The sequence below is a fragment of the Gobio gobio genome (assembly GCF_949357685.1).
Source record: "Gobio gobio genome assembly, chromosome: 16".
Lineage (NCBI taxonomy): Eukaryota > Metazoa > Chordata > Actinopteri > Cypriniformes > Gobionidae > Gobio > Gobio gobio.
The window spans coordinates 29503703-29528448 of record NC_137109.1 but is presented as its reverse complement, the minus strand read 5'-3'; the positions used below and the strand labels follow the sequence as shown (position 1 = coordinate 29528448).

The following is a 24746-nucleotide window of genomic DNA, read 5'->3' as shown; positions in this document are numbered from 1 at the left end:
CAGCCTCCGGTAAGGGGCGTGACGTTTCCGACATACGTGCACTAGGCGTTTAGCGAATCACAACACACTGGGCCAGCTAACCAATCAGAGCCCACTGCGTATTTTTGAGGGACTGGCTTCATACAACCCGGAAAGCATCAGACCGTTTTACAAGGAGGGACAGAGCAGTGTAGAATAAAGGTCAAATATATGAAAAATAAGGCAATTTTTTTTAAAACGAAGCATGAACACATGTTACAGTGCACCCCACAAACACAGTCAAGCCTTCAAAAGAATGTGTTTTACCACCCCTTTAAACGCTTCCAACACGCAACACGCTTGACCTATTTCTAGCATGCACGCGTTTTCCGCGTCTCACGCAGGCAGTGTGCACGCTCTAACCTGTTAACATGGGAGCCGAAATAAAAACGGACACGCCGCGCTTGCAGTGTGTGGCCTCACTCACACACACACACACACACACACACATACACACACACACACACGCACGCAGGTTTGTTGAATTCTGACTGTATGCAGATAGATGAGAGAGAGCGAGGAGTGTGGTGCTTAAAACTTAGCATAACTTTGAACGGGCGACAGTTTTCTACCCCACTTTTACAATCTCCTGGTGCTAGACCCATCCATCTGTAAAAAAGACTGCAGCGACTTGAATTCTGAAAATTTTGCGTGTGCGTGTACGCACTAACAACACTTAATATCATGTAGTTGTATATATATATATATATATATATATATATATGGGTGCTGGAAGTTGGGCAACAGTTTGACATCCCTTGACCAGTCGCTCAGCTCGTAATGATCCAGCCATTTGATTCCCTTTTTCTCATCAGATCTCGTCTTTGCATTAGGATTTAGTTTTAGGCAATATGGTCTGACAATGTTTTCTTTAGCCCGCTGCATTTTGTAGGATTATATTCTGCTTTTCTCTCTAATGTTTAATTATTTTCATGCCAGAACACTAGCCTGCTATGCCAGGCCATGTAAACGGGCCAAACGTACCCATAATTCTTTGCATTCTGAGGATGTTGCCGTGCCAGTTGGTCACATGTCTTAGCGATCTCTATTCCCAGAGTACGCACGATCACGAAATTCAAAGTGAAAGTAAACGCGAGCGCGCATTCAAACGCGATTTCAATACGTTACCGCTGTTTGAAAGCGGCTCCTTGAGGCACGCGAATATCTCCCAATATAAAAGCTATCTCGTTGTAACCATCTCTTAGCTCTGTATCATGCTTGAAGATACATTTGGTCTCTATTTGCACTTTGAATATTGAGTGCAACCACATGTCTAACCTCGCAAAATGAGACAGTTACTTGCAAAATATGCTACACGGTATTAAAATACAGCAGTAGTACAAGCTTCTGACTGGTGGAAAGCCAATAAAAGGCGCTGGCCACTCTAGCGAGGTGATCACTTAGACATGTTTTTTTTTAAATATAAAAAAAAAAAAAACATACAAGGTGTGCATTGAGGTAGGCCTGCTATTTTTATTTGACAAAAAAACTATTCCGGTTCTTCAAAGCTTCAAACGTATTCAGTGTATTTGCGTTTTTTCATTTTATGCTTTTTATTACCGTCTTTTTAACGGGTCAGACACTCGTCAATTGTATTTTTATTTAATGCCAGTTCAATATTATAATCTTATCAGTTAACGGTTAATAATCGGATAATGAGCAGCGGTTGTCGGTTGTGAAAATTAACTGAAATGAACATCCCTAATTTCCAGTGAGCCCGTGTTGCACATGTGGGTACACTCACTTGTTTATAGGTCCAGAGCTTATGATGATGCTATCAATAGCCTCCCGGAAGGAAGCGTAACCTACTGCCCACATGTCATCATCGCTCTTCCTCTTGAAATAGCCCGAGCTTACGTAGCCCAGGTGTCCCCACTAATCTTGTGCAAGAACTACATTGTGAATGGCGTTGGGTCAACTAATTAGTGGGTCAACTAGGTCATCTAGACTTCTTTTTTTTTTTTTTTTACTTTTTTAGCAACTGTGCTTTTGCTTTAATTAGCACGCTGTGATTTAGCTGTGAAATTATGTTTGGAAAAAAAGTTGCATCTTTTAAATTCATTGCCTTTAAGCACCATTGCAACAGCCATACATGTTCACATACATATCTCTTTAGATCAGGGGTTCTTGACAGAGTTTAGCGCTAACCTTCATTAAAGTCACCTGCCTGTAACTTTCTAGGGCTGTGTTTAAGTCCACTTTTTTTATGCTCTTCCCTCACTAACTTCCCTCCATCTCATTCACTCGGAGGTACGTCATTGCTTACATTGCATGAGTGCCCACTACTAGCACAACCTGGTTTAAATGGAATGCCCCAAGCCATTGATCACTTGTGGGTAAATTAAGTGCACACACACACACACACTGTGAGTTGTGTTGCAAATAATTAATACCGTGCAGTGCACAAAATTAAGATTCGAGAGATGGTTCAAGTCAGTGTTCAACAGGGTTGGGTACCGTTCACATTTTAACCATAATCGGTACCGGTACCCAACGGTACCTTTTTTCGGTACTTTAGGGATGTTTACATCAATAAATATAAATAACCTGTAAGTCATTTATAGAAGTGTTATTGACATTATGCCAGAGCTGCCCTGGTCTCTGTCTGCCATTGTCTCTGATGTTTTTTTACTAGTAGGCTACTAGGTACTTAAATTTAATTAATAAAAACAATATTTTTTTTCTTTTTAATTTCATTTCTATGAAAAGATTTCCCACAAATGATGTGTTGTGTATTTTCTGGTAATCAAATGAAGACATAAGACATTAATTTAATTTATCTTTTAATTTAATTAAACTTTTTTTGTCAAATAAAGTGCTGCACAACTGAGCTTTATACGGTTAAAATTAAAATATTAAAATTGAGTTTTTTTATTTATTACTTAAAATAAAGTTTTGATTATTATTATTATTATTATTATTATTATTATTACATTATTGGGGCGGCAGTGGCTCAGTGGTTCATGTAGGTTGTCTACAAACTGGAAGGTTGGTGGTTCAATCCCCGTTTCCACCTGACCAAGTGTCGAAGTGTCCATGAGCAAGACACCTAACCCCAGCTGCTCCCGACGAGCTGGAATGGCGCCTTGCATGGCTGACACCGCCGTCGATGTATGAATGGGTGAATGTGAGGCAAGATGTAAAGTGCTTTGGATGGCCATGGGTCTGTTGAAAGCGCTATATAAATGCAGTCCATTTACCATTTACCAAAAATAATTTACTAAAATGAAATTCAACACTGGCCATATAATTGCACGTGAAAAATTAAAACGAGTTTATTCTTTTGTGGCACTTAAAAAAATGTAGAGCCTAGCTTGACCAATGGCTCCTTAATTTATTTATTTTTTGTCGGGAGCCCTGTTGTCTGCTGTGTTCAGACTCAAGTTATGTTTTATGTTTGCTGCATTTAAGAAGCTCTGTTTCTTAAAATGGGAGGTCATATATATCTCACTGTATGTATTAATTGACAAAAATGTAGCCATGTGCAGTAGGGTGATTGAATTTGTCATCAGTAATAAAAATCCCTTTAATTGAACTAGAAGTGTTAGAAATAGGACTGGGTCAAAGACGAGACGTCACAGTTTTGGTGTCCGCATCAAAGTAAGTTTACAAAAGTAATTTTATATACATGTTGAATTAGGGATGGGCGATATCTTATCGTTTGCGATATACGGGTAAAAATTCTCCCCATGATAAGAATTTGTCTTCCCACGATAATAACGATAAAGCCTAGTTGATGGCGCGACCCATCCGCACAGTGCCGCCGCTGGCCGTCTTGATGCCCTAAGCGTTATTACTTTATGATGGCCGCTGTGGCTGCGTTCGGCACTTTGTATAGCTGAACAGGGTTTGGAGAGAGAATTTTCTTGTGGTGCCCTACGCGCAGCGCGTGATGAGAGGGGCGGCACTGAATCCGCATCTCACCTGCAGAACGAAAACAACTATGGTGGAAGCTGCGGAAGAGTTAATTGCTAAACGAGGGGCTACCTGAGGGCAATCTGAACCTGTACAGATGTATTTTCACTCGCTGAGCACTTGAACTGAGCGCTTAAAGGTCCCATGGCATGAAATTTTCATTTTATGAGGTATTTCAACATTAATATGAGTTCCCCTAGCCTGAATATTGTCCCCAAGTGGATAGAAATGTTGATCGGTGTAAACCCGAGTTCTGGCTGTCTCTCTCTGCCTTTGAGAAAGCCTTTGAGATCTTGTGAGTCAGTGTTTTTGTACGTCCTTGTCGCGTCTATCTGTTCTAAAATGTGCATACAGTCTTTTCTGTTTAACATCAGCAGTCACATCTTTAGAGATAAACTTCACGCACGCCGAAGCTCGGCCTCCAACATCCCCGACCCCCAGTACTGCATCTGGCCCACAGCGGAGGAGCCAAACGCGGCGTGAGATTAAGCAGAAGGGGGGTAAGCGTGAGGGTATCCGGCTAGGCTAGCCAGCTTTCCCCACAATAAACTGGATTAACGTTACATTCGATTACAGCTGTTGTGTCTTTGTTTGCGCTGTGTAACGTTACTCAATGCGCGTCAATGACGCTATTCATATGATTGGAACATATCTAGAAATAATGCTATACTCAACACTTACTAACTCGTTCATCTCGCTGTAATGGTACATTGCATGTGTTACAAAGTTGGTAGAATAATGATGAAGAGGACTTGGTGTGACTGGGACTCGTGTTTATTCAGAACTCTCAGATACAAACACAATAAACTCGCGCTGACTGACAGCGCTCTCATAACTCAGTAGTTACTATAAATAACTTTGTTAGCAATCGCTTCGTCTCCGTGATGTCCGGTTCGCGAACGAATCATTCTTTTGAATCGGTTCTTTTTAGTGAACCGAACCAGTTCACCAAATCGGACTGAATCGTTCTAAACGGTTCGCGTCTCGAGTCAGCGCTGATCCATAATTTACTAAAGTTACTAACTTTCTGACATGAGTGACAGCCCCTCCGACTAGAAATAAACTAATAACCTGAAGTATATGCTAGTAACTACAACAGTTCACCCTGAACTGAGACATGCTGAGAGAACTGATGAGAAGTGAACACAGGTCCATCCGTCTCTCTGGCAGACTCGTGCCTGCTCGTGCCTCGTTAAACCACGCCCCCTCCGCTCATTTAAAATGCAAAGATGTCAGCCAATCACAACAGTGGGCGTTTTTACTGAAGTCTCACAGCAGACACGCCTCTTGAAGCAGGGCATTCAGCCACAGGGCAAACAGCAGTATAGAAAAAATGCCTTTTATTTCTAAATTATGACATTTTATGATGTAAAAATCATACTAATAATATAAGTACACCTCAGAAAACACTATAAAATAATAGAAAAATGCCATGCCATGGGACCTTTAAGAGATTCGCTCTTTCTCAATCGATCGGTAAAGCATACTATTTCAGTTCATCTCAATGAATACGCAGTGTTGACGCACAGTAAACACTAGTGTGAGGCGCGCGACTGAGAGCGCTCAGTGTTTCACACACACTCAAAGAGAGAGTGAGAGAGAGTCTTATACCACACAGAATTGACGTGCTACATGTAAACAATATCCTTTGTTGTATTTTCCTGTAAAATAATGGCGTTCATTTGGATTATTCAGCCTTTCATGAACAGGAAGAAACGAATGCACAAACGGGAATCTCATTGGCTGGCGTGCACCTATTACTGTGCCTGTTTTGATTTCAGCAAATCAGTTTGAATGAGCGCTGACAACGTGATTAATATTCATGAACCCAGAAGCTCATTATTCGTTAGTGCAGTTTATTTTTATTAGTAGAAGAATTTGTGGTATTATCTTATCAACTCAAATTACTGAAGTTCTATCATTAAATCATTATTTTCAACTTTTTTGTAATCTGAAGACATTTTTGGGATAATTACTTTTGCTGTTTCTGCTATTTTTACCACTGTTTGCACCATGAGTGTATGAATAAATACAGAATCGATTTACATTTAAAACTTGTCATTGATTTTAATTATTATTGTTTGTATTGTGTGATGTTTTTCAGTACAGTTGCACTATTTAAACATTACCTGCACTTTTACAGAAGACAATTATATCTGCAACTTTTCCATTTCTGAAAAGGCTGGTGTGGAATTTTACATAAAAAAAAAAAATAAATAAATAAATATATATAAATATATATATATATATATATATATATATATATATATATATATATATATATATATATATATATACATACATACATACATACATACATACATACATACATACATACATACATACATACATACATACATACATACATACATACATACATACATACATACATACATACATACATACATACATACATACATACATACATACATACATACATACATACATACATACATACATGCATATATTATGTATTATAGGAGCCTATTTGATGACAGGTGCGTTTTACTAGATCATTGTTTGAGTCTTTCAAGAATGCATACAACTCTCAATGGTATCCAAAAACATGGGGAATGATACTACATTTATCGTCATTGATATCGTTATCGCAATAAATACTAGAAAATATCGGGATACATTTTTAAGTCCATATCGCCCATCCCTATGTTGAATGAGAGTAAAGTGTCCATTTTAATATTTCAAATAACTTTTGTCAAAAAGCGTAATGGTCCGGACTTTGATTTTGCCATTACATCTTTAAATAAACATATAAAATACCAAGTTAAATTATATTTGTTTTCTTGGCATTTTCAAATAAGTGCTGGCTGTGTTATATTAAAAGGACTATGTCTCTCTTTTTTTTTTAAGTATTTAAATAACCAGGGGACTTTTGTCCCGAAAATGCAGTTTGTAAGAGATCTTTCAGTGTAACAGGATCAAGAAGCCATTCTGAAATCATATAAAAAACAGTCATTCGCCAGTCTGTGACATCATCAAAAGGCACCCAGAAGACCATGTGCTGTTGCAGAAAAGTGAATTCATTGCTCTTAAATATTTGATAATTCCACCTTTTCATGGTGTGCAAGCCTGTTACAAAAACACATGTGATCCAGTGAAATGTCAAAAAACACACTTATAATGTTAGATTTTTTGTTTTTAAATAGGAAGATGTTGTGAATAATTGGGATTAACTTTACTGGTCAAGCTCACTGTTTGATATAGGTGGCCAGTTCATGTCCTGCAATATAAGCTGAAGTAGAAGTTTCGTCATTCAGGAAAATGCTTTTTTCCTTCAGTGTAATGCGAATACATTGAATGACAGTATCACTATATAAATAACAATTTTAGCATTGTATTTATATTACGATAAATGAGGAATGTTTAGCACTGACACATTTTTAAAACGTAATAAATATTAATATTTTAATGCATTTTTGTATTGTTTAATATGTGTTATGGATAAATTTTAGATGCCCACGAACAGAGAGAGTTGAAAGGCACTGTAAAATGACAAAAAGTAAATGCAGACTCAATAGCTTGGGTGGCACTCTTAAATCTCATTCACACCAAGAACAATAACTATTATGATAATTATAATGGTAACTGATAAAATACCCATCCTGATAACGTCATTTATGTTGGCAAACAAAAAGTATTCATAAATATCGCTGCAAGGAGTAATTTGTCAACATCTGCTTCTGCTGTCATTTACTCAGGGATATTATTCAAACTAATTTAATGGTACAGACTAGTACTAAAAGAATTGCAATTTTGGGAAGAATGGCAATATTATCTCCCTTTTTGGCAAAATGTCATTCAGAGTAGCAAACCATGGTCATTACTGTAATTATTAAAATATATAAAAGAGTATGTGATCGTACTAAATTGTATTATATTTTAAATGATTTTCACTTCCTTGCAAAAACTTCTTGCTGACAAATTGGTAAAACCTAGTGGTTTGACAGATAGTGGCAAAGTATAAAGATTTAAAAATTACAATTAATTAGTATTTGAGGGCTGCACTGTGATCCTTACATAGACTGTATTAATGTCATCAAATGATTCCTCTTTTAAATTTGCCTAATAAGATTTTCTTTTACATAAATATTCTTACACTGAATCACATTTTAGTGTTGTAGTATTGTCGTCTTTACTTAAAAAAACGCGTTTTGTTGTCATGTAAACGCACCCAAAAAGTGGAGGTAAATGCAGCCTAGTAGGCCTGAATACCTTGATTAGCTTGTTCAGGTGTTTGATTAGGGTTGGAGGAATAAATATGTTGGGTCAAGTGTACCTTAAGATCAATTAGTTAACTAGTCTTCCAAGTAGAGTTGGGCGAATATTTTTTTTTTATTTATTTATTTATTTATTTTTATTAATTAAAAATGTTTGTTTTGCTGCAACTTCATTATTTTTAAAACAAGAAATCATTATTTTTTTTTATAAAAATGTTAGTAAACGTTACATTTAGACATGTTGACAAAATAGTAGGGCTGGTCCGAATACCATTTTTTGAGCTTCGAAGCTTCAGTAGAAATCAACATCGAATATTCGAAGCTTTGGAGGGAAGGAGCTAAACATATTCTTCTCTCTAATAAAGGCAGGAATCCCAAGAAGCGGTGTGCCCGCAGGGCTTATATGCACCGAGAACGGACACTGCACTGCACTAACGATACAAAACACACCGGTCTGTTACGTCCCAGTTTTGATATATTATTATAGCAGTAAAAATAATTTAGTCAATTAGAGAACAGATGAACTACAATTAAAAACGGAATGTGTAGCGTGAGCCGAACGAGAGTCAGATTTCATTCATCAAGAGAGTGAGAAGCTGAATGACAAGATGATCGTGGAAGATTTGGTTTCAAAGCGAAATGTAAAAGCGCCTATTTAAGGGAGTTTGTCATTGTACTGTTTTGGTGTTGTGTTTTTCATTAAGAATAATAGGCAAATTAACCCACCATTCAAGCAGCCCGTCCCCGAATTGGCAAACCGAAAGTAAACTGCGCACAGCTGCATTCGTTCACAGCCGCTCAGTGCACAAGCACTGCAATGTGATGGTGAGGGAACATTTTCTCACCGTCATATTCCTGACGGGTTAAAAGTCTAATACATTTTGATTCTATTATTCTATTTTCCACTGTGTCAAACCAACTCAGCTTTACACAAAATGCAAGTTCAGGCATGCGCTTCTTCCATATAAGCTCATGCAGTCGTGCGCTCTAGACAGAGACTACTCTGTTGCAGGGTAGGGATGAAACGGTATGGAAATTTAACATCACGATTATAGAGACCCAAATTATCACGGTTATCAATATTATCACGGTTTTGTTCAAACGAGATGAAAGTGTTCAAAAAGAACTGATGCACTCACTTAAAACATTTCAACAAGTTTTATATTTGAAAATCAACAAACAACAAATAAATCAAGCAGCTCTAAGCACTTTAAGCTAGATTCAGTGGGATTTCCTTCCTTATAGGCCGTCGTCAATAGCAACGCATAACGCATAAGTAATAATAATTTGTCGTAAATATAATCTCTAATATTATCTCTGATGAGAATATTGCTTGAGAATATATTTACAGTGTTCAGCAATGATGCATTTAAATCTAGCATAATTTGTGTTAGAGCCCAAACAGTATCCAAGTGAAATAATGCATATCCATATTTCCATATGATTTGACAGTTTATTTTATTAAATATCAAAATGTGTGCATCATACCTGACACCTAAATGATCACTTTACAGTCAGTTGTATGACTGTCATTCTCTTCAAATGCTATTGAAGTCAGAAACGTGTATAACGTTACCAATGTTGTATGTAACTTTAGAGACGGTCCCTAAATTCACCAGCGTTATGCCAGTCATGTCAGATGCGCTGTGCTTCTGCTGTGTTTTTAAAACCATTTTCGCTGCTGAAATAGAACAAAAACAGTACAACCACTATATGATGAATGAATCTCCTGCGTACATCGCACATTTATCTCTGCTTTTAGTGTAGATTTCAGTGAGTAAGAGCGGCGCGCGCTCTGAATGAAACTCCGGCTAATCTGAACGCCTCTGATTATGAGACATTGCATTCATAAACTCAATAGAAACACGTGTGAGTGATTATAATGCGCAACGCGATTATAACAGATGGCTTTTGAGAAGACTATTATAAGTTCAACAGCCAGAGTGACTAGTGTGCAGCCGAAATAACGTTACACCCGCAAATGGCGGTTGTTAATGTCAAGCCCTGATTATCCCTTAAATGTCACCCTAGTCTTGACTAAATTTGTTCGTTCGCTTCACGTTATTATTTCCCAGATGTAGTTTTGGTATTGAGGTCAAAGTCCACTTGCCGTTCGTAGTTTTGAAGTGTTTCCCCTATTACAGCGACTTTCTTCTGGCATGTTCTGCAGTCAGGGTGACCATCTTAGATTAAGTTTCCCTCAGGACTTTTGTAAAAGCCAAAATATGACCACACCTCAGATTTGGTCCTTTTAGAGGCTGAACAATCCCCAGAAGTGCTGTCACTGCCTTCTGCCATTTCTTATCATTCAAAAAACAGCGGTGCTGCGCCTGACTGACGCTGACTACACAGGATTTACCGCGAGTTTTCACAACCGTGATAATCACACGCGGTTTTAATGATAATAAAATTTTATACGATATTACTAACCGTCACTAAATTTTATCGTGGTTTATCGTGAAACCGGTAATCGTTTCATCCCTATTGCAGGGTTAGCGAGTTAACGAGGTTGGGTTCCTATTCAACTGTCCATCCTATTAAAAACTGCTAGGCTATAAAATAATTGTAAAAAAATAAAAAAAATAAAGAGTATTGTATTTTGCCATATTTTATAGTGTAAACATGCAGGCGCAAAGGAGAACCGTCTCGAAGGGGATGCCAGGTGTACGTGGAAAAAAAACTAAAATTAGAATCCCTAAATTGAAAATCAAATACCAACCCATCGAATGAATATTCGAATATTCTGGTCCAGCCCTACAGAACAGCAATGATAACGTTAAGAGAAGAAAATGATCCGACAACATGATGACGCACCTGATTAACCGCTCTCATGTGACATGCTCTATGAATGTAGAACACATTACGTCTTAAGTAGCTGACTGTTCGGTTCACACAGAATGCGGGTGCATCTCAATCAGCTCCGTAGCTTCCTAGGTCATGAATCAGTATATCAAGTTTTTTTTCAGTGTATTAAAAAAAAAAGTTGCGGGCAGTGGAATGGGAAAAAAGGGCAAAGATATTAGATGCGAGTTGAACTTTGTTCTAACTTGAGCGCCTTATTTTTAGAATGGGTGAGACACTGCTAAAGACGCGAGACATGAGTGCAACAGCCAAACATAAAGAGGGTTTTGTTGTAGTTACGTTTTTAAGTTGATTAGTTAAGCATTAAAAAAAAATCCAAATCGTGAATTGATCAATCGTTCTGAAAAAAATCGAGCCCAGCCCGTCTTTCAGGCAACTCACCAACTAGTTAATTTTGGTATCTTTACACAATGCTGCATGTATTTGTATTTAAAAATGTGTGTGTATGTAAAATCACAGCTGTGCCTTCTGTTCAGGCCTGAATAATTGAAAAGTGCAGGCACGTTCCTCCCCAGGCATCTGCCCTAGAGCACTTCCTGTTGTCCCAATAACAGGCTGCTACTTCAGCAAAAAGAAAAAAAGAGTGAGGCAAACAGTGAGCGGTAACAGGACCCCACTGACCCACTGAGCGCTGACTCTCCCTGACTGCTAGATCTCCTTGGATGTGCATGGCGCAGGACATAGAGAGCATAGTGTTGCTATTTGTATAACCGTTCTTTGTGTTCTGTCAGACTGAGTGAATGAAGGTTTGTTGAACAGCCCATCTTGTCATCTGACAGTTTAAACGGGGCAGCTGTTGCCAGAAGGGATGATGCAATCCGTGTCTGCTTTTAGTGTGTTTTCGCTCAAAATATAAAGCTAAATGATCAGCAATCACAGTTGTTTAAATATTAAGAACAATGCAGTCTGGCTTTTGATTGTGTGTGGCAGTGATATAAGGCAATAGTGCAGGATCTGATAGCTGATGTGATAACTGTGTTTTGACACCAAGTGTGCTGCACACGTCCTCAAAGTGAAGCCAAAGCGTCTCGATCATCCCCCAGGTGGTTGGTCCCAGTATAGGTCATAAACCCGCTGCCTCCTTGTATTCTATTGTGAAGCGAGACAAACTAAACAATCAAATTACGGCTGCAACTAACGATTATTTTGATAAACTATTAGTTGGCCAATTTTTTTTTCTTCGATTAATCAGATTGAAATTTTTTGTTTTTATTGACAAAACGCACTATTCCACTTCAAATCCATTGTTTAACTATGATATCTGTGTGGTTATACAAATGGTAATCAATACGCCAAAACACATGGTTTTACTATAATAAAAACTAGGACTGGATAAAAATGCAGATTTCTCGATTTGAATCGATTCTTGAATCGAAATCCATAATATATGGTATATTTCCATAACTGTTGTTTTCACACCGACATAATGAGTTACTTGCAGTAAACTGTACTAACAAATACTGCGGGAGTGTGGGTGGGGTTTTGATATAATGGCTCTACTTCCTGCTCTCTTCTGCGCAGACGCAGGTCCCAAATCAGCGCTAGATGTCAGCGCCATATTCGGACATTGGCGGCTTCACTCTGCTACAATGGAAGAGAGTGAAGGTGTCATCCTTTTTTTTCCAGTCTATATTTGACACTGGTAATTGAGCATCTTAACCGCATCAATGCATTGTGGAACAATGTATTGTTTCTTTCTTGTACAGATTAAGACCAAATGCTTGTTTTATTTGCATGGCTAAATAACATATTTTACTTATGAGACTGTCTGCTCAAAAAAACCTTTTCCTTTTGACCATGCTGTGTCAAGGATTTGCAAACAAAAACATGTGGCAACTGTTTGCTGTTTGCTCATTGATATCGTTCTAATTTCCTCTGTCAGGTAACAATAAACTCTTAGCAGCAGCTGTTAGCAATCCACATATGTATTATTGTTTAGTGGCCCATAAAGTACATGCAGACTAATTGGAGTTGCACTAAGGAACCGTTTGAGGTCAGCTTGGGCTTGCCTTCATTGTCTTTACATCATGAATGTATGTGCAAGGCATAGATAATGTCTCCTTTGTCTTTGTCCATTGTAGGGCCGGTGTTCATTTGCATGCCGCGTGTCGCAAAGCCCACAGTGTGAGGCTCAGAGAGTATGACTCAGATGGCGTTTGCATATTCAATGAGTCTGACGGAGTATGGCCTGAGTACTCTACTGCTACATCCCTCCTCCTCATTGGTCGTCCTGAGCTTCAGATGAGACATTAAGATAGTGAAAAAACAAAAAAGAACCACTAAATTAATTTCAGAGCTGCTTGCTTAAAATGGAAATACTTTAATAAAGCATTTAGTGCAGGTGTAAATGGTACTTTCACTTCAGCAGGAATTACCCAGCCTGCACTTTCTGCTGCTATTTTGGACTATAAGCAGCATTAAAGCTCAATCCATTTCAATTTAGGGATGTGCGAAACTGCACTTTTATTATTGGTTTGATGGTTGGCTGTCTGAACAAGGAGCCAATTGAGTCATAATAGTAATAATTGAAAACAATGATGATAACATTTTATTATAATATTGTTAACACATTTGTCCAAAATATTAAAGCTCTAGTCAAGAACTAGTCAATCTTACTAATCCATGCATCCAATGAGTTCATGATATTTGTAAAATAACAGTTATCATTAAATATAACAATATAATAAATATGATTAAATATAACATAATTTTGGATGTCAGTCATTGAACAAAGGCAATATGGGTTAATATCTACACAAGTGATTTTCATTCATTGCCTGTGCAAATGTAGCTAATTGATTCTCAGATTGTTGTGTTGTAGCAATACGGCCTAGAGATGATGATTGCACCGTCTGCTCCCAACTTAGCATGAGTGTCACTCAGCAACAGTTGCTATGCAATTCATGCAGAGGAGGATTCAAACAATCTCAGGCAGGGACTTGGATTTAGGGATGTCGCAGCAAAGGAATTTCCCTTGCGGTGAATTTGAGTGGCTCAATGTCGCATTTTTATTATTATTATTATTATTAGAAGTATTAGAAGTATTAGAAGTATTATTATTATTCAGGGCTCTAAATTAACTTTTTTACTTGGTAGCAGTAGTGCTCCCAACTTCATAAAGTTAGGAGCACCAGCGAAAATTTAGGAGCACCCACCGAAAATTAAGTAGCACCACAACTACAATTTATGTATATTAAAAGATTTCTTTTATTTAAAAAAAAAATTGTTGAGAAATTAAAATGCACCATTCATTTACAGAGTCATGCAGAACATGCAAGGATTCATATTTAAATAGCCTAGTCTTTTTGCAGTTTAATATTCACAGACACTAGTCTAAATCGTGATTTGATTTAAGTGTACTGACCTACTTTTGATTTATTCATCTAAGATTTGACAAATTCCGTTAAATTCTGCTTTATACAATAAATTCAGTTTTTATGACTCGATTCCGTGATTCCGTCTGTGTTTTCTGTATCACAGAAATCATAGGACCCTAGATAAGGCAACTGGTAATGGTCTTTATACTCTTCAGGACTGTGTTTTTTAGGAACTGGTATAATAAGGTAAATAATAGATTTTTTCCCCCAAATATCTGGGATAATATGGGAATCAATGGACCAATTGGGCGATAAACAGTATCATATCATATTTCAATAAAATATTTCGATGGGTCAAAACGATGATAAGCTCTGGACATTTTTACTCGATATGGATTAATCTAACAGACTATCAGACAACTGAAATAAACGTAACAACAGTTTATTCAGTCCCTCCAGAAAAACGCAATTATGCGATCGCATGATTTAATGCATAATCAGCCGAAGTCCGCATATTTATGCAGGGGCCGCATTTTTTAAAATATGGCGCACTTTCGCCGCGTAAATTGCCTATTTCCCCGTGCAAAATATGCGGGGCTAGCATGATTTCATAATCCCGCATTTTCGTTGCAAAAAAGTCATAAATATTAGCAGAAAGTTGAAAAATGTTTGTTTACTTCACACAAGAGCCGCCATTTCCGCCTATTGCCATGGGAATGTTTTGAAGTGACGTAATTACCCGACGTGAACGTCATCGAAAAGCTGCAAACCCCGTGGTGATGAAACCATAGATATTGGTGAAACCATGTTGAGGCACGCAAATTCCCATTTGCCAACAAAAATAACAGCAAAAGACCGCGCAAAGCAGTTTCCCGGTGTGTTGACCGATTTCAAAAAACAGCATCATGAAGCTTCGAAGCGTTATGAATCAGTGAGTCGATTCAGCGGTTCGGAACGCAAAAGTTTGACACGCGATCCGAATCATGAATCAACTCGCTGATTCATAACGCTTCGAAGCTTCATGATGCTGTTTTTTGAAATCGGTCATCACTATATAAATCGTTATTTAGGTTTAAGCACAAAAACTATTCTCGTCACTTCATAAAGTTATTGTAGAACCGCTGTAGTGAGATGGCCTTTGTAACAACGTCTTTAGTACCTTTTATGGGTCTTGAGAGTGTAAAGTGCAGTGCACAGGACCTTTCTGAGCCATCGGATTTACACTTAAATATTTTTTAAGAAAACGTGCCGCATAATCAAGGATTTTTGCTCGCAACAATCACAAAAAAAAGCCGCATTTTTCTGGAAGGACTGTTTATTCTGTTTAGAAAAAAAAGAAAGAATAGGCAAAATTATGCTAGGATTACTGTCCTTCCTTTGCCGTACCTGAAGATTCCTTCATGCACAACTCGTATTCTTTCGGATGTTTCGTACGCAAATGTTGTAACAGCGGCTATTGTTTAGGGTCCTTGCCACCACGAGACAAATCGGCATTGCAAATTGAACATATAGCTCGACTTGAATCGCCTTCTTTTGACTGAAAGTACTGCTAAACAACACTTTCCATTTTCACTTTAAAAGTGACCAAGAACCCAATGGTCACTCTGACAGAGATCCAGCGTTTCTCTGTGGAGAGAAGAGAACCTTCCAGAAGAAAAACCATCTCTACAGCACTCCACCAATCAGGCCTGTATGGTAGAGTGGCCAGATGGCATGTGACAGCCCGCATGGAGTTTGCCAAAAGGCTCATGAAGACTCTCAGACCATCAGAAACAAAATTCTCTGGTCTGATGAAACAAAGATTGAACTCTTTGGCCTGAATGGCAATGGAGGAAACCAGGCACCGATCAACACCTGGCCAATACCATCCCTACAGTGAAGCGTGGTGGTGGCAGCATCATGCTGTGGGGGTGTTTTTCAGCGACAGGAATTGGGAGACTAGTCAGGATTGAGGGAAAGATGAATGCAGCAATGTACAGAGACATCCTTGATGAAAACCTGCTCCAGAGCGCTCTGGAGCTCAGACTAGGGCAAAGGTTCATCTTCCAACAGGACAATGACCCTAAGCACACAGCCAAGATAACAAAGGAGTGGCTACAGGACAATGGTGTATGTCCCTCAGTGGCCCAGCCAGAGCCCAGACTTGAACCTGATTGAACATCTCTTGAGCGATCTGAAAATTGCTGTACACCGACACTCACCAATCCAACCTGATGGAGCTTGAGAGGTTCTGCAAAGAAGATGGGAGAAACTGCCCAAAAATAGGTGTGCCATGTTTGTAGCATCATACTCAAAAAGACTTGAGGCTGTAATTAGTGCCAAAGGTGCTTCAACAAAGTATTGAGCAAAGGCTGTGAATACTTATGTACATTTTTATTTTTAATACATTTGCAAAGATTTCAGACAAACTTCTTTAACATTGTCATTATGGGGTATTGTTTGTAGAATTGAGGGGGAAATAAATAATGAATTTAATACATTTTAGAATAAGACTGAAACGTAACAAAATGTGGAAAAGGTAAAGCGCTGTGTATACTTTCCGGATGCAGTGTAATATGTTTTAAAACATAAATCCATCTCTGTACTTTTGATCATAAGAACGACAAACAATATGCGTTACTCTACACTGCACAGAACTCATTTGAACAGTCAATAGAAAATACTTTAATAATAAAACATACTTACAGGCTCTGATTCAGAAGCGCCAGATTGCCCTAACAAAGTTGGAATTACCCCATTTTTTAGAAATAGCCTTTGTGCACAGCTGGTCTTGTACTGTCCCAGGTTCAGGAAACTGTCCTCCATAAAATGCGCTGCACACACACAAACATTTGGGCTGTAATGTTCTGGAACAGTGTTGTAAATAAATCTTAACCACTGATTCCTAATTGTGTCCATTTTTTGAAGGCCAAATAAAGTGCTACCTTTGCTTTTGCATAGAAGCACTCTGCGTCTCCATGACATGATGTTGACAACAATACTACGATAAATGAAGCCACGCTATCTTTCTTTGCATATGAATTGCGGCCCCATTATGCAAATATTTCCACATTATTCCACAGTTATGTAGGTATGTGAGGGACAATTCGATCAAGGCGTTTAGGTCTAGATCTGCCTTTACTTTTAGATAGAATAAATATTTTTGTTGGAGACTTTAAGCTTTGTATCTTTGCAAATCTTATACATGCACAAACAGCTACATAACACACTAAAGAAAAAGGAAAACATGAAAACGCATCACATGACCCCTTCAAACTGTAATAATAACAGTAATAATTAGAGCTGGGTAAAAAATATTGATTTTCTTGATTTTAATCGATTCTCATTTTTTTACGAACCAATATCGATTCTTAAATCCCAAGAATCGATTAGTCATCCTGTTTTCAGGTGACAAAGGAAGGAACATTGTAGCGCACCTCCCATCCAAAATATCTGAATATATCCCATCCGAAATAAACATGAATGAGCATCTGAAAGTTTGTAAAACTTAACGAAATCCGTATTATGTCACATGGAATCGCTCAATCAGTGTTTCAACCTTGGAAAGACGTCATTAAAACCGCTTGTAAACAATGTCATGTAACGTCACATTTTCAGAAAAACCATATCCAGTGTCCATAAACTTCTCATCACCATAGTCAGCTAGAAAAATAACTCTAGAGAGGAGCATTTTGATAAATAAATGCACCATATTACATATTCATTATAATTTTTTGAATGTTTTTCAAATATTTAATGCATGTTTGAATAAATTTAAATGTTTATGTTTCAAAAACGAATTGGAGTAGAAATATGATTATGTAATTGTAAAGTTAATATTATAACTTAATTATTACTATAAAAACATAATTGAGTGTAATTTAAGTGTTTGTATACAAATCAGTTAATTCTTACCTTCAATATTATAGTACACAGGTACAACTGACTCCCATTGTTTACAGCATTAGTTAAGAGATTTGTTTTCCTTGAGAGAATTCGCCATGTATTGTACCTGATCATGATCATTTCTGTATTTTCTTTGATATATTGATCTCTCCTGCCATTGAAACTAGATATGTCTCTGTCAAAAAGAGATGCTAAAATGAGAACACGAATGTGCTGTTTATGAAGGCTATATCTCTAACACCAAGCATATCTGCAGACTCTGTTGATCTTCTCCTTGACTCCTTTAACTCAAAAGTTAAGAGTGTAATTGATGATTTTGCTCCTGTGAAAGTCAGGAAAAAGAGTGGCAGACAAAAAGCACCTTGGAGAAACTCCACAGCAGTGCAAATAATGAAAAGACGATGCAGAAAAGCTGAGCGCATGTGGCGGAAGATAAAACTTGTAGTCCATTATAACATTTATAAAGACAGCCTTCATGCTTTCAATGTGGAACGAGGCAAAGCTAGACAGACCTTCTTCTCAAATATTATAAACAGAAACATAAACAATACGCGCACTCTTTTTGCTACTGTAGAGAGACCAGCCTGCGCCCTTGATACACTCCCCACTTCTTTTTTCAAAAGTGTGTTTAACTGTTTAGAAGCAGATCTCCTAGAAGTGGTAAACGCCTCACTTCTTCCTGGGATTTTTCCAAAGTCCCTTAAAACCGCAGTAGTTAAGCCTCTCCTGAAAAAGAGAAATCTGGATAACACCATATTGAGCAACTACAGACCAACCTCAAATCTTCCTTTCAAGATCATAGAAAAAGTTGTTTTCAATCAGCTGAACAAATACTTTCAAAAACGGATACTTTGCCAATTTTCAATCTGGTTTCCGACCACATCACAGCACAGAGACAGTCCTCATAAAGATAATAAATGATATTCGCTTAAATACTGATACAGGTAAATTATCAGTGCTGGTACTACTCGACCTCAGTGCTGCATTCGACACTGTCGATCACAACATACTTCTTGACAGGCAGGAAAACTGGGTCGGGCTTTCTGGGATGGTCCTTAAATGGCTCAGGTCATAAGTTTAGAAGGGAGAGGTTATTATGTGAGCATTGGTGACCATAAGTCTGAGTGGACAATGACATCCATGACATGAGGGTCACAAGGGTCAATTCTTGCACCACTCCTATTCAACCTGTATATGCTGCCACTGAGCCAAATAATGAGAGCGAACCAAATTGCTTACCACAGCTATGCTGACGACATCCAGATCTACTTAGCCCTGTCACCTAATGACTCCAGCCCCATTAACACCCTGTGCAAATGCATTGATGAAGTTAACAACTGGATGTGCCAAAACTTTCTTCAGTTAGACAGAGACAAAACTGAACTCACTGCATTTGGAAACAAAGATGAAATTCTCATGCGAGAATGCATACCTTGAGGCTAGAGTTCTGAAAACAAAAAATGTCAGGAATCTTGGTGTGATTTTGGACTTAGACCTGAGTTTCAGTAGTCATGTCAAAGCAATAACTAAATCACCTTACTATCATCTCAAAAATATATCAAGAATAAGATGCTTTGTTTCCAGACAAGACCTAGAGAAACTCATTCATGCTTTCATCACCAGCAGGGTAGACTATTGTAATGGTCTTCTCACCGGCCTTCCCAAAAAGACCATTAGACAGCTGCAGTTCATACAGAACGCTGCTGCCACGATTCTGAGCAGAACCAGAAAATATGACCATATCACACCAGTCCTCAGGTCTTTACACTGGCTTCCAGTTACATTTAGGATCGATTTTAAAGTACTGTTACTTGTTTATAAATCACTCAATGGCCTAGGACCTCAATACATTGCAGATATACTCATAGAATATAAACACGACAGATCACTCAGATCATCAGGATCAAGTCAGTTAGAAATACCAAGGGTTCACTCAAAGCAAGGAGAGTCTGCTTTTAGCTATTATGCCAGCCGTAGCTGGAACCAGCTTCCTGAACAGATCAGATTTGCTCCAACAGTAGCCACATTCAAATCCAGACTCAAAACACATCTGTTTAGCCGTGCATTTACTGAACGAGCAATGCCACTGTACGTCCAACTGATTGCACTTTATCTTGTCTATGTATCATATTTTTATTCTTTTTAGGGCCTGAGCACCGATGGTGTGAGGACCCTATTGGAATTGCTCTGTTTATAATTTCATTGTAATTCTTTTTATAACTGTTTTAATTTAACCTTGTTTTTATTTTTGGTTACGATTTTATTCATTTTTGGTTAATGCTGTCTGGTTGGGAGAGTTGGGAAGTGAGCCTGTACACACTCAGATGTGAGTGTGGGACACCGGGTCCTTGGAAGGGCAGGAGGTCACTTGGAAGCTGGGTTGCTACTAGTGTGTCTCACAAACCGAAAATCTCGGACTCTTCTGTTCAGACAGGGGAGCCCCAAACTTAGTATTGTTATTTGCTTTCTTATACGTGGTATTTAAAAAAAATTATGTTGTGATTATTCTATCAATATTTTAATACCTTTTCTATGTAAAGCACTTTGAATTACCATTGTGTGTTAAATGTGCTATATAAATAAACTTGCCTTGCCTTGCCTTGCCTTACCTGATATATATCCAAAATAATCGATATTGAATCGGAATCAAATAGAATCGAATTGTGAAATTTGTTTCAATACCCAGCCCTAGTAATAATGCTTCATCAAAATTCTATACAAATATTTAATGAAAAATAAATATACTTTATTTGTTAATGCGATTATTATATTTTGGAAGTGACGCAAGGGAAAGCAAACACTTCCATCAGCCAAGCAGACATGGTTATCGTATATAGCTGCTGTCAGTCTTTTTAATATCGTGCTGATAATCTCATGATATATGGCTCGACTTTGTATTTCAGTGTGCATTTTGCAGTTTCTATTCAACCAGTTAGTCCCTAATAAACATGTCCATTATTCCTTCATATTTTACGTGTTCACACTTCTTCTTTGCTGATTTTTTCAAATGTTTTGTACTCAGTCTAGTGCTGACTATAGTTAAGTTTAAAAGCAAGATTTTTATGTTAGTGATATACATTTCCAGCCGTTGATAACCCTCTCTGTGTTATTGTTGTCACTCTTCCAGTGGAGCCCCATTTCCATCATGCTTTTCTGCTGTGTTTGGTTTTAATGGGTACTCACACTGCAGCACATGCCAGTCTTCTTATAGCGGACATCAAGATAAAAAACAAATCAAAATGTATTCCTAATAATGAGCATAAATCAGTGGGCTTAAGCAGAATTTTGAACTAAAGAGATGGCTTATTCTCAGCCAGTGAAATGTGCCCAATGGTGCCCTCTTTTCAGCTGACAGTCTTATCAGCAGCATCTTGATTTGCACCATACAGACATCACATGCTCCTTCATCGCCAGCTTAACAAACACCCTTTCTTTTCCTCCCTGACACACTCTGTGAAGGGAGAGAACTGTTACAAAAGCACACAGACCTGATCATTTTTCTATAAACTGCCCTTATCCAATCCTATCCTTCCTCCTCTCCTGCCTGCTGCAAGACTGTTGAATAGCATTTGAAAGGTGTTTTGTGTTGAGCAGAGATGGTAGTATTTTATGTTACTTTGACTCAAACTTTGTATACCTGACTCTATCGTGCAATAAAATATTAACTCAAGCCATCCTGATGGGCAGTCAGAAGCACAGGGGTTATTTGTGCTGGAATTTTAAATCATTTTCACAGAATCAAAAATTCCTTTGGCAGGTCTCTTTGAAATGAAACCATATTGCTATAGACTTTGCTTGTTTCCTCTTTTCTCTTTTTTCCTGTTTAGTAGTGTTTAGGGCTGAGGCAGCCATCTTCACATACTTTTAATGAAGTGCTCATGCTTTTCTGAAAGGGCTTTTTATTTTCTGAAATACTCTGAAATATTTTATTATTTACTGTGAAGTATTACAATAGTAATATTTATTATTATTATATAGAAAATATATAAATTTATTTTATATTATTAAAAAATATTATATAAAAAAAAGCAATTAGACCCCACAACTGTGCAGGCATAGTAGTGCTACCTTGTAGATTTTAAATGTATTTTGTCTCATTACATTTCCAGCTGCAGCTGCGCAGGCGCAAGCAGAGGAACGGCGCAGCCAGGCAGGGAGCAGCCCAACGCCAGCAGCTCCAGCCATCACAACCAAGAGCCAGGCCAAGCCAGGTAACAAACATGATGTCAGATCTCTGTCTGTCACTGCAGGGATCCACAAGGATTTTCCCCCCTGCAGATCCAGTTGAATGATTACATAGAACATTACTTGTCCTGATGACTCTGAAACAAAATGAGAAGAAAAAAAAAGAAACTCATGTTAATAAAAAATAGACTACTAAGACTTTATAACATTATTTTTATAAAAAATATTTTCTTGCATACACACTTTGTTTTAATTACCTAGATTCAAAAGGTAAGTTTGTAGCAAAAAAGACATTTGGGGGAAAAAACACAATAGGTTTGTACTAAACAATCCTTATTTGTGTAAGAGCTTTTGTTTTGTTTCATGTGTTGTCACATGACTCTACACTTATTAAGGCCATTACAGCACTGTAGCATGTCCTCACACACGCCCATGACTCAGTGTCAATACTATATCAGGTGTGGTGAGCTCATAGCTGAATCTGTAACCTGAGCCTCATGTAAGACCATGCCATTGGATTATCTACGCATCGGATACTAGTGCAATCTGCCGAGAGCTTTTCATGGCCCAGGAAGTGTTCAGATTTCACTTGATGCACTAGTTGTGTGACGTTGTGTTCTGTTATGCGTTTTCAGTCATTGATGGGGCAGCCCTAAGGATAGACGACAAACTTCGAGTGGCCAAAGAGAGGAGAGAAGAGCAGGAAAAGCAACATGGTGACAAAACAAAACAATTTCATACAACAGGTGTTAGCAACCTTAGGCGTACATGCCACCATTGGCACACAACTCAAAGACCAGAAGAAACACTATGTTTACAAACAGTGACGCAGTCATTTGCATAATTTATTCATGCTGAGGTGGAAGCATCCAAAGAAAAACACAGTATAATACAGCATTCATTTTGCATGGTGATGCACAGTGATTCAAAATAAAAAAAGTCCCTTCATGTCAAAAATGTTGCCAAATTCTGCACACAGTTAGACATAATTAACGTTTTAAAATTAACATAATTAACTACATTTTAACAAATTGCACAAACACACCTGGGTTAACACACCCTGTTTGGCCTGTTCAGCGGCCCGTGAGACTCAGCTCCTGGAGCGAGAGCGCAAGGCCCGGCTGCAGGTGGAGCGTCAGATGGAGGAGAGACAAAAGAAGTTTGAAGAGCAGCGCAGGAAGGAGGAACAGAGGAGAGTTGCCGTGGAGGAAAAAAGAAAACAGAAATTAGAGGAAGAAAAGGTAAATTGTCTACATATGTTTTGTGTTTGTACAGAGTCAAGGTTAAAGTCACTGTCATCTGTTTTGAAAGAAATTAATAATTTTATTCAGTAGGTGTGTGTGTCATATACTGGTAAACACGATAAACTGGTAGACTATTTTCAACCGGTAGAGATTTTGGACTATCGTCTCTATCACGGTAAGCATTGCAGTTTAAAAAACAAGTGATTTTAAACCATTGAAGTGCAATAAGTAACGAAAGGGAACTAATTTTCAGTATATGCGTGTGTGTACCCCTTTGAGGCGTATGGAGTACGTTTATGATGGATAGATGCACTTTTTTGAGCTTCAAACTCATGAGCCCCATCCACTGCCATTATAAAGCTTGGAAACATCAGGATATTTATTAATATAAGTCCCATTGTGTTCATTAGAAATTAGAAAGTCTTACATAAGGTCTAAATTGACATTTTTTTCTTTCGTTATCGATAAAGGTATACCACCAATAAATACAGATACTGTTTTATTACCCAGGCCTATGTATTAGTATATTAAATCAGTGCCTTTGGTCTTAAAGTGACAGCAGCCTAATAAACCTGCTGATGTTAATGTTAATCAAAGACAAAATCACTCACTGCTCTTGACTGAATGACTTTTGTAACTTTAATAAGAATAAATGTATATTTAACTTGCACAGTCAAGACTATGCAGTGTTTTTGTACATTTTATTTCTTTATACAATTTATAAAAGTAAGTTTGTCCTATTGCTTGTAATTAGTATCTTTGTTCTTATTTTATCACTGACTTGAGAACTTTTACTTAGCGGTATGTTTTTTTGTGATACTGTAATTGGTGATGAGAATTATGACATTTCAATTATATAAAAATAGCTGATATCATAACCTTATTTAAAGCCAAAATAACTATATTGTGATAAATATATCATTATCGTGAAATAAAATTACGATTTTGTTAGTCTTGCGGTTTCACAGCAGCAAGCGTTTGCTCTGTTCAGTACCTGACATGCAAAAGAGCCTGGAATCATGGACTTTGTTTTAGCATTTTCACCCACACCTTTTCCACAGTCCACTGCTGCACAGCTCAGAGGA

General features: G+C 37.8%; 1 protein-coding gene across 12 annotated transcripts in view; it reads left to right on the top strand.

Annotated features, from left to right (window-relative positions):
- map7d3 (MAP7 domain containing 3) overlaps nucleotides 1-24746 on the top strand; it is a 52017-nt gene that overhangs the window by 7669 nt on the left and 19602 nt on the right. For all 12 annotated transcript variants that reach the window (XM_079839140.1, XM_079839132.1, XM_079839141.1 and 9 more), the window contains exons 2-4: nucleotides 22342-22443; nucleotides 23053-23133; nucleotides 23495-23658. In XM_079839140.1, coding sequence (XP_079695266.1) covers nucleotides 22342-22443; nucleotides 23053-23133; nucleotides 23495-23658 — 347 coding nt within the window. The remainder of the gene's footprint in view (nucleotides 1-22341; nucleotides 22444-23052; nucleotides 23134-23494; nucleotides 23659-24746) is intronic.